The following is a 10,842-nucleotide window of genomic DNA, read 5'->3' as shown; positions in this document are numbered from 1 at the left end:
ATAGGAAATAATCCAAACGGCCAACACTAGCAGAACTATCTACTTATGCAGCAGCGGTCACAGCATATATTATTATTCTGCAGTTATTAGCAATGATGTTGCGTGAGTTTTACCTACCTGAAATGCTCAAACAGAAAAAGTAGGAAAGAGAACTGCACAGTGTACACCCAGCTATTACACACATGGACATCCACAAATATATAATCGGAGGAAATGCACCAAAATTATCTGAGGGATGGGGTTATAAGTAATTTTTATTTTCTTTTTCATATGTCTCTATTTTCCAATGTTCAGTGATGAGCAATGTCCTCACTTTTATGATCAGTAATTGAAATAAAAGCTGCACTTCAAAGTAGGAAGTAGTGTAGAAATCCACCACAAAGCACCTTGATTACAATGTTCTCCTTTTTATTAAATTATAAAACTGACTGCAGTCAATACACACACTTTTGGGAATGTGTTTTTCTCAAGTATCTGCTTTCGTGGAACACGTGGTTTTAAACAGACAGACAAAATACTTCTTGGTCTTCAAGCTATTTAGCACTGGTAGCCAAACTACCAAGTATAGCTATTATATATACAGTCAGAATTTATGGAAAATATTACAAAGACAAATGTCTTGAAAAGATGACACAGTGCGGAGAAAACCATAGCTCTTAAACTGGTATAAAAATTTAGTCAAAATGTTTTAGTCCATTATGGCTTTGCATAAAGCTTCAAAAGAAGAAAATTTAAGACACTTCTCATCAAAGGCACTTACATAGTTGTAATAAAATGCTTCTTTGAATTCAGTTTGAGTCAGACAGTATTTTTATTTATTTTTTTCACATTCTGTCTCTCATTGAAACGGTCCTGGAAGGCAGCTATTAATGAGGAAAAATAGTTATCATTTCTTAATATATATGTTAAAAATACGCAAACAGAATTAATACAGATTTTGGTCCACTGAAGCAGGTAACAGTATCAGACGGTAGTGTTTCTCTGAATTCTGAGCCAAAAGCCATAAGCTCCCCAGACTCAGTCCCCTGGGCTCCCCAGGAAGTGCCCCTACATCTCCACAGTGCATCAAAACTGCAAAGAACCATCCTCCCACGGTTGGTGGGAATGCTGCTCTGAGGGGGCGGCAGCGGGGCGCACCAGGGTCAATCCTCGGGCATCTATAATTCCGTGTCCCGGTATTGGGAATGCTGGCTGTAATAACTGCGTTTTGAGTGTTCCGACAGCTGCTGCCGGTATTCTTCCTCCTCGGCGTCACTGCCATAACTTCCTCTGGGATCCTGATAAAGTCTGGCAGGACCTTTCTGCGGCTCGGGGGGCCTGGAACTAACAAAGTGAGAGGGTTACATGAAGCCGAAAGCTCAGGCCTCCCCGCCCGTGATGCATGCAGTGGTCAACTGCCCAGGATGGCTGGCTCACCTGAGTCGCACTCTGCTGTCAAACCAGGGCACTCCTGGCCCGGCTCCAGGTTCCCAGAGTGGTAGGAGTGAGGACGGGAATAACAGGTCAAGGCCAATGCCCACTTGAGCAGCGAGTGGGGAAGCCAGCCACATGCTCCCTGACCTAAGAGCTCTCCAGCCCGATGTGGGTGCCTTCCTAAGCTTACTGGCTAAAAGCTCACAAGCAGAGCAAGTTCTTTGCCAGTTTCAGTCAATTATACCAAATCCCCTCTGTTGCCAGGGGCCACCTGGTAGGCTGTGCCACAGTTCAACTGGTAAAGAAGAAATCTGCCTCTAGTTTTCTGTTGCGTTAAAACTAGACTCTAGTTTCCAGTCAGAATGGCTGCAAGAAGACGTGATTTTTTTCTTTTGTTTCCTATTCTCAGAAGCAGGAAATGATCCAGCGTAAAACCTCAACAGGAAGACACTGTGATAATTACTAGTGCTCATGTAGCACTTTAAACATAAAGCATCTTACCAACACCGGTCGATTGATGTCATCTTCCGTTCAGACCACAGCTCAGCACAAGTGGCCTGACTTTGCTAGGCGACGCAAAGGAATTAAGGAGCTTGGCTAAGAGCTAGAAAATATTAGCAATGAAACAATTGGCATCTAAGCCGCAGGAATTTTGCTCATGTGCTATCCTAACATAATTTAACACATCTGTGCTCCAATGGGTCTAATGGGACTGACTTGGAATGTCAATGATTACACTGTGTCAGTTTTAGCACACAATCAACACTACCATAAAATTTTGACTCTATGATCTTTACAATTAAATTTGACTGAATAAGCAGTTGACCAGGAAAAAAAAGAAAAACCTTCTTGTTACTTCGAAATGTAGGTGAAAAAAATTCTTTCTTAGGCATCCAAGTCCTAGACAAGCCCCATTTTTAGACCTATACCTTCCGAGCAGCTCTTACCTTGTGTACTGGGGCGGGCCGGGCTCCGGCTTGTGTGTTTTGATTGGAACTGCATAGATATCAGGATGCTTCTGAGCAATTTCAATCTGTGGTGATTAAGAAAAAAAAAGAGGGGAGGGATGAATGACTAGACAGTCAGCTTGCTCATTTCCTGCTGGTTCCATTTTCCAATCCCATTTCAAGGAGAAGAGGAAAAATAGAAGCAAATCTCTAGTTTCCAGGGTTGTATGTGATGCCTAGTGGTATATGTCAAACAGGAAAAATGTTTAAAACTAATGAAATTCTGCTGCATGCTACAATATGGTTGAACCTTCAGGACACTATGCTAAGTGAAATAAGCCAGTCACATAAAGACAAATACTGTATGATTCCACTTATATGAGGCTCCTAAGCTGTCAAATTCATGGAGACAGACAGTAGAATGGTGGTTAAGGGACTGGGGCAGGAGGTGATGGGGGTCATTAATATTGACATACACAGAGCTTCAGCTGGGGAGGATGACAAAGTTCTGGAGATGGATGGTGGAGGTGGTTCACAGCAATGTGAATATACTGAATGCCCTGAACACTTACAAATGGTTAAAATGGTAAGTTTTATGTATATTTTACCACCAAAAAAAAAAGGAAGAAAGAAAAGAAAAAAGAGGCCTCTTGCCTTCTGAGATGGCCCACACTCTCTCTGTGGAGTGTTTTCTCCCAGGGCCACTCTTGCCTGTTGAGATGAACAGTGTCCTGTCTATGGAATGTGTATCTCTAAACAAATCCACTTCTTATCTATCACTTTATCTCTCACTGAATTCTTTCTGAGATGAGACATAAAGAACCTGAGCTTCCCGCTTGGTGCTTTGTGACCACCTCGAGGGGTGGGATAGGGAGGGTGGGAGGGAGACTCAAGAGGGAGGAGATACGGGGATATATGTGTATGTATAGCTGATTCACTTTGCTGTACAGCAGAAACTAACACACCATTGTAAAGCAATTATACTCCAATAAAGATGTTAAAAAAAAAAAAAAATGAGCTTCAGTAAGTCTTGACATCAGGAACTAAGGCCCCCAGCCAGGTGGAGGATGGAATGATGATGTTGACCCTCCTGACTTCAATCAGCTAAAGCTTGGACTCTGTCAAGCTCTGCCCCAATTCTATGCTGAATTCTCTGCTCAAGCCCCCTGATGAATATGCACGTACCCTTAGTTTAAAACCTCCCCAGTTTTGCAGCTCGGGAGACGCTACTGTGAGAAAAGATTCCCAGTGTTCTCCTTACTTACAGTGAGTAATAAATCCTTCCTTCTCCCGCCCCCGCCACCAAAAAAACAAAAAAGAAAACCAGAAAAAGGCTCAGAAGCACTGCCACTGTTGTGACAAACATAAATGAAAAAAACTCCCATAACCACTGGGTAGAATATGCTTAAATTTTTCTCTGGCTTCTGAAAGGCTTTTGTGCACATGGCACAAAAATTCAGAGTATCAAAAAGGACAATCTACGGGCCTTTCAATTTTAGCACCCAAGGTGTGCACAGTTTCTATGGCAAATCTGGGAGCAAATTAAACTTAGTTATCAACTGTTTTAACAAAAAACCATTTCAAAGAGGCCACTGATTCTCTTGTCACACTTCCCCATTCTAGAACCTGATATAAAGTTCTGAAGTATGAAGGGCAGAATCCTATTCGCCTACAATGTTAGGTTTTCTTGACTGGAAGAACAAGGGATGCACTGATAGCTGGCCATCTGGAAATGACACACATACAGGATGTGCCTTTGTATCACGCATGTGAACATCCTTTCATGTTTGTGGCAGGGGCAAAAGGACTGCAAATCATTATACTGCAATGAAACTTCTTTAAAATTCTTACTGATGACATGCTAAGATGACCTAGTGGTTGAAAAAGAATTACCCTTGCATTCTGCGCTTCTTGGAGCTCTTGCATTCTCTGTAATCTCGCCTTGTGATCCATCTTCTCAAATATTTTTACTTTGCCCAGGACAGACTTGGGGGCGCTGTCCTGCTCCTCACTGCCCTCTCCCACCTCCTCACTCTCTGGGGGAGGGATGGGAGTGAAGGGCTTCAGTATAGGCCGTCCAAAGGTGGGTTTTGCTGCAATAGGAGGTGGACATCCTTTGGTAGATGTCCCGGGAATTTCATCACCGGCAACAGCTGAGGGGTTTGACTTGTATTCATAGGATCTAGAGAAGTCAATGGATTCTTCTTTGTTTTGGGTTTTGACCTGCAGAGAGCAATGACATAGTTTTAACCGTGAGCTTTCGGTTTATTTTCAAATCTCTATTAGTGATTTAATACACTCCATTTCCTGATCAGTTTCCAAAGGTGGTCAACAAATTCCATTCCGACAAGGAATCAAATACGGCAAGGCACACGGCCACTGATCTGGCATCCGGAGCCCTACCTCACTACCTACAGAAGAAAATTAAGTGCTCAGGAAAGCAAGAGCGTGCTGGGGATGTGCTAGGAGGCCCGCAAGTGCTAGAGGTGGATCAGACCTCACTTTGTACTAGAGGAGATCAGAATTTTGGAGAAGACCTCAGAACAAGTCAGGCTTCAGGATGGAATAGTGGCTCCTGAGCTCACACCACACCGAGGGTGCGTGCCCTGGCCCGGAGGTCCAGCCAGAGGTGCAGGAGACTGGGGTGGGGAGCGGGGAGGGAGCATATCACGCTGATGGCCACTTTTTCTTCATACTTCCATCCTAGGCCTGCTTGTCAATTTTCACTGATCTATTTTAGGAGGTCACCAATTACTTCTGAAAGCTCAATCAATTATTACTTTCTTCTTATCTAAAGTATTGAGTTAGAGAGAGAAATTTTATTGGGTTATAAGGAAAAGCCTATAGTCATAGCTTTGATTCAGAGAGGGGTAAAGCATCGTATGACATACGCCCATGTGTCCTCACATTGATTCTGTTCTGGACAATGGTTTATTTAAAAAAGAAATTAAATGGTCCTCATAATGAGACGCATTGTCAACAATGGTGGTGATTGTTTTCTTTAGCAAGTCACCAGGAAGGATTTTTCAGGTGCATCTAAATCAGATTGTGGGCAGAAAAATTTAATAGGACAGAAGAAGAAAAACAGATTCTAAGACAGGTGATTCTGGGCATGCAGTATTTATCAAACTTTTATTCTTTCTACATAAATAAACAAATAAAACAAAACAAAACGAAACAAACACTAATAGTCCTAAAATTATACGCTCTTCTAAAACTGCCTTTCCATTCTACTTTTTCACCTTTTCCTAATTTTTGGTTTCACCCAAAAGGCCAAAAGATAGGCTCTAATAGAGAACCTGGTGAGTCAAAACCAGAATCCAATGCCATATTATTGTGCGTGCTCCTCCCTGGCTATGCGAGGAGCTCCAGGGGCATGTGCTTCCTTCTCCTTCCCATGCTGGGCTTCCCAGCCACATACCTTGGGCGGCTCTGGCTTGAATGCCGGGGGCGGGCTATTGTCCCTAAGTTGATCTCTGCTAGCAGCCCTCCTCATCTGAGCTCGTGGCTCTGGGCTAGGTTTCCTTATGCTCTACAAGACATAAACATTCATTCATAACAAGAACATCCCAGCAGAAAGAAGAGAGCACTGGTCTGCTTTGCTGGAGTTCTTCGAACTTGTGGGAATTCAGACGTTAAGGTGCATAACTTGCGTAAGTTGAGCTACTGACCCAGTGCTTCTTTACTGAAAAGGCAGATACTAGGCATATTCTCCCATTAGCAAGTGCTTAAGATACATTTTTCCAAAACTTAGCTGCATCTCTCCCTTTAAAGTATGAAAACAAAAGGTCTTCCTAAAGTCTAAAATCTCTTTTGTCACTAACAGCTGTTAACATTTTAAAGCATTAGCTCAGCTGTATCTGCAGACATTCATGAGTTAATTTATTCTTTACAACTTGTCCAGCAGTATATACTAATTTGTCATGGTGAGTTGTTCCTCCTTTCAACTTGTATTTTTGGTACTTATACTTCGTAAAGAATAAAATCATTCATTGAAATGAGCTAAACTGCTAAAGAGAAGTCCACAGTATTAATTATCCAAATATATGGAGAGTCTTGTCTACAAAGGTAATTATCCCAATGTTCTCTGAGGTGTAACTAATAATCGCTCTGGTCCTTAGTGCTGGCAATGTGATTCCTAGGATCACAGAAGCTGTCTATTCGCTGGTCAGTGGATGCATAGTACATGAGATCAGACATATAATTAATCAGTGAACTCAATCAAAAAATTGAAATACAAGAGAGAAGGAAACTGATGGGGAAACAGGAGTTTTTGCAAGATTAGAAAGGTTAAAGGTAGGGTGGAGAAGAAAAAGCACGGATACCTAAGAGTACAGAGAGAGACCTAATCAAAGGTTACAAGTAAATACACCAATACTGTATTTAAGAATAATGTCCCACTTGTAATTTGGACAGCTGGCCCGATATCATGATGTCATGCCCGACAGCATCTGTGTGATGAGTGCTGATCACTCAAGCTCTCCCAGCGCTTAGCTCCTGTCCCACTCCCCCATGGACCACGTCCGCAACCATACAGGCATTGGCTTGGAACGAGAGGCTCCCTAGACATCATCCGCTCCAACCCTTAGGAATACCTGCCACAGCACCCTGAATAAACAGCTGGCCAGAGGAATTCAAGTGAAACGCCAGAACCTCCTTTTCCTGCCCAGGGCCGGGCAGCCCACGGCCTCCTCGCCTCACCTCCTCGTGCTGCACCGGCTCCGAGGAGCGGGTGATGGCAGACACCAGCGGCTCCTCAGCCGGCTCATCCAGCTCATTGTCAGTGTAGGCACCTCCTTCGCCGTCGGTGTCTTCAAAGTCACTGATGAGGCGGCTGTCGCAACTCAGATAGTCCGCGCCCATGGCGGTTAAGTAGGACATGCGGTCTTCGGGGTCATCATCCATCCCTTCCATCTAGAGGAATTTGTTTTGGAGGGTCAGTGGGATCTGACATGGCTCCTGGGAGTGAGGACTCAAGAAAATTCCCAAGGGCACAGCCAAGTGACTGAAACCTTGACTTGTTCTAGAAAGGGAAGCCACCTTCATATTCCTGAAATCACTTGGCTTTAAATTACTATGTTAATTTTTGTGCAGAGACTCAGATTAGAAACCCTCCGCCCTATCTCTCCTTGCCACCATCCATCCTATATACCACTACTGAGCCAGGCCTTCCTCAGATTGTTGCACTTTTCTTCCAGAATTTGGCCCTCCTCCAGCTGTCTCTGTTGTATTTGTCTCCTAGCAATAGTGCACGCTGCCTTGAGCTGCACACCTCTCCGCTCATCCATGAGATTCTCAAATCCTTGAGGGCAGAAGCTATGTCCTGTTCAACTTGTTCTCACCACAGAGGCTAGCACAAAGCCATAGTGGGTATAAGCACTCAGTAGACGCTACTAGATACTCTGACTAAACACGCAGTTCCTAAAGGGCAAGAGTAGGCTCAACCATCTAATTGGTAATGGAGGCACTTCCGCAACAAAAATCGTACCTCTAACGTCTCACAAACTACCTCAATTCATCTGGACCACAGAATACCAGCACCAAAGGCTCCTAGAACCACAGGGAATTCTATAGTTTCTTTGCTTCCTCCCTGAAGTAGGGCTGTGTGTAAACTGCCTCCACAGATGAGACGCAAGCCAAGGTTAGGCGCCTATACAAGTACCCAATGCTCTCTCATCACCTACTCAAATCCCTAGGACACATTCTCTGCCAAACTTCTTTCTAAGCCAATGATTCAAACTCCATTTGCTTTTCTTCTTTCTATTAATTTTTAACCATGTTCGCCACATAGCTCAGCCTCACCTCTCTACTCTGGGTTTCCCAAGTCCTTTGTAATAAGCTGTGGAGCTCAACACAAGGTCTTGTAAGCTCTGATTAGTGTGCTTGGAACAAAACACTAGTTACTACGTTAAAAGCAAAAGGGAAGTGAATGTAGGGCTGCATATATCCCATTCTGCTTTTCTTGTAAAAGTCCCTTCATTTTATTACTTTTTCAGATAATTTATAAATTTTCGAACTACTGATGCATGTGTTGGGATCACTTGAAATGGGCATGGTTTTACTACATTCACTACCCTCTGGAGAAAAAACTCAGAACGCAGACTCTCACCTCATAGCAGAGTATCTGTGCCACATACCTTTCCTTCGGAGACCCAAACTGCTTCTCCTTGCTGATGCTGAATCGTGTCCTTCAGGCTGCCAAACCAGCTATTGTTGGCTGAATTTAGGTTGATTGTAGCTATAGAAATGCAAACCAAAAGGTGTGCCTCAATTTACAGAGAAATTTTTATTAGAAATCCCATTGGACATAATTTATCCTAACTTTCATATTTAAGTTAAAACTTTGGCAGATGAAAGAGAAAGTGTTTACAAATATTTGAACACTAAATCCCTTTAGTCGAATGCAATTAAAACTATTGCCATCTTGGGGCTTCCCTGGTGGCACAGTGGTTAAGAATCCTCCTGCCAATGCAGGGGGACATGGGTTCGAGCCCTGGTCCAGGAAGATCCCACATGCCACGGAGCAACTAAGCCCGTGTGCCACAACTACTGAAGCCCACGCGCCTAGAGCCCGTGCTCCACAACAAGAGAAGCCACCGCAATGAGAAGCCCGCGTACCGCAATGAAGAGTAGGCCTCGCACGCCGCAACTAGAGAAAGCCCGTGCACAGCAACGAAGATACAACACAGCCAAAAATAAAAATAAATAAAATAAACAAATTTATATTAAAAAAAAACCTATTACCATCTGGCTGTTGGAGTTTACATTACAGGTGGATGTTATAAAGCTAAAAATGGATTAATTTCTTTAAAGAATGTCTATTTTTCAGAAAAGCTACCTTTAAAAAATTTGTTGTTTTTATTTTGGCCACACCATACAGCTTGCGGGATCTCAGTTCCCCAACCAGGGACTGAAGCCAGGCCACGGCAGTGAAAGCGCCAAATACTAACCACTAGACTACCAGGAAACTCCCAAATATGTTTTTAAACAGTGTGTTTTCAGGGGCAAAGATAACACATCTGAACCAAATATAAATGTGCTGTATTTTAAAGATCAATACATAGACAGGAACATTATAAGTGAGAAAAACATATACCAAGGTACATGTTATCTCCAATAAAAAACTAAAGATAACATTTAAATGAATATCATTTTGATAGGATTAAACATTTTAGAATATAGACATAGATTAGCCAAACTGTACAGGTATGTATTTACGGAACATACATTTTCTATTCAGAACAAAGTATATCTTATGTAATGGCACTTACTATGACTGACCAAGCAGCTTTTCAAATACCTTACACGGATTAGCTCATTTCATGCTTAAACAAACCTCACAAGGTGGGTATTGCTATCATCCCTGTTTTACAGGTGAGAAACTGAAGCACAGTAGTGAAAGTAACTAGCCCAAGGCCTCGCACCAAGCCAGTGGAAAAGCCTGGATGCAAACTCAGAAGTTTGCTTTTAGAGTCTATGGTCTTAGCCATGGCATGACAAATATGAATTTAGAGCACCGGTATAAAATACCAACCAAGTAAAACACATGTGATTCGTTCTTCAGCAATATATATTTATGGACCTAATGGGGATAAACCAGATGATCAAAATTGGGCCTAAAATGAACAAACTGAAGGTAAATTAGGATTTTTAAAAACTATACCACCATGGCCTGTTACTAAGGGGTATTGCATTATGTGGCACCCAAAAGAAAATTGGAACTTGTTGATAAAAGTTGTTCGGCAGCCTGTCCCACCTATCCTGAAGTCTGCATAATTCTTTGTAAAGAGCCAAAAAGAACCAGTAAGCAAATTTCGTAAGCAATTATGCTTCAGGTTTTCTTCCTAGTAACGTATAGCGTTCTTTCATTTAAAGAGTCCTAACACTGACCTTGGAAAATCCTGAATGAGCTTACAGTTTCCTTGGTTATTAATTATTTACAGCATTAGAATAAACTGATACCTTGGACAACTCAAGGAAAATTAACCTTGATTCCTTGGACTTTTGTATCCTTATCATGGTATTTTAAAAAGATTATTGTCCTCTTGGTAACAGAAGTGAGATCGGGCACGCTATAGACAAAATGAGTGATTTGCACTAAGTGTATACAGAACATTCAGCTGCCTTTTAAAGCTTTATGTTGGAGCTGTCTGAGATGAGTACAGTTTGTATTTATCATGAGGAAAACCTAAAGTTAAAAGGGGCATTTGTGAAATGCAGAAAATATGTTCATGCCCCCTGATAAAATGAAAAAAGTCAGAAACCTCTTATTGAACCCACATTGAGTCAAGTATATGAAAAAAAAGAAGACCTTCACAGTAACTAATTTCCTAAGCCCCATAAAAAGGTAATTTCCAGCTAAGTTGGTAACATCCAACTCATGCACGTGACCTCTCTTTAACAGGTGGGTGCACAGCTATGATGCTTCCCTTCACTTGGAATCAAGTTCCTTTGGTTCACTGTTGGCTTGTGTTCCTTAACT

The 10,842-nt window shown here is 42.3% G+C and overlaps 1 protein-coding gene across 10 annotated transcripts in view; it reads right to left on the bottom strand.

Moving 5' to 3' along the window:
- Positions 1–387: 387 nt before the first annotated feature.
- Positions 388–10,842, bottom strand: part of TJP2 (tight junction protein 2) — a 132,653-nt gene continuing 122,198 nt past the window's right edge. For 7 of the 10 annotated variants that reach the window (XM_036856082.1, XM_036856081.1, XM_036856077.1 and 4 more), the window contains 6 exons: positions 8,498–8,598; positions 7,062–7,274; positions 5,782–5,892; positions 4,254–4,583; positions 2,361–2,446; positions 388–1,323 (listed from right to left, as the gene is read on the bottom strand). In XM_036856082.1, the coding sequence (XP_036711977.1) occupies positions 1,158–1,323; positions 2,361–2,446; positions 4,254–4,583; positions 5,782–5,892; positions 7,062–7,274; positions 8,498–8,598 (1,007 nt within the window). In that variant the 3' untranslated portion in view covers positions 388–1,157. The remainder of the gene's footprint in view (positions 1,324–2,360; positions 2,447–4,253; positions 4,584–5,781; positions 5,893–7,061; positions 7,275–8,497; positions 8,599–10,842) is intronic. The other 3 variants (XM_036856080.1, XM_036856079.1, XM_036856078.1) reach the window with 1 other exon arrangement.

The sequence above is a fragment of the Balaenoptera musculus genome, chromosome 6, assembly GCF_009873245.2.
Source record: "Balaenoptera musculus isolate JJ_BM4_2016_0621 chromosome 6, mBalMus1.pri.v3, whole genome shotgun sequence".
In the NCBI taxonomy this organism is placed as follows: domain Eukaryota; kingdom Metazoa; phylum Chordata; class Mammalia; order Artiodactyla; family Balaenopteridae; genus Balaenoptera; species Balaenoptera musculus.
Note: the sequence above shows the minus strand (reverse complement) of the source record. Positions and strands in the feature narration are given on the sequence as shown.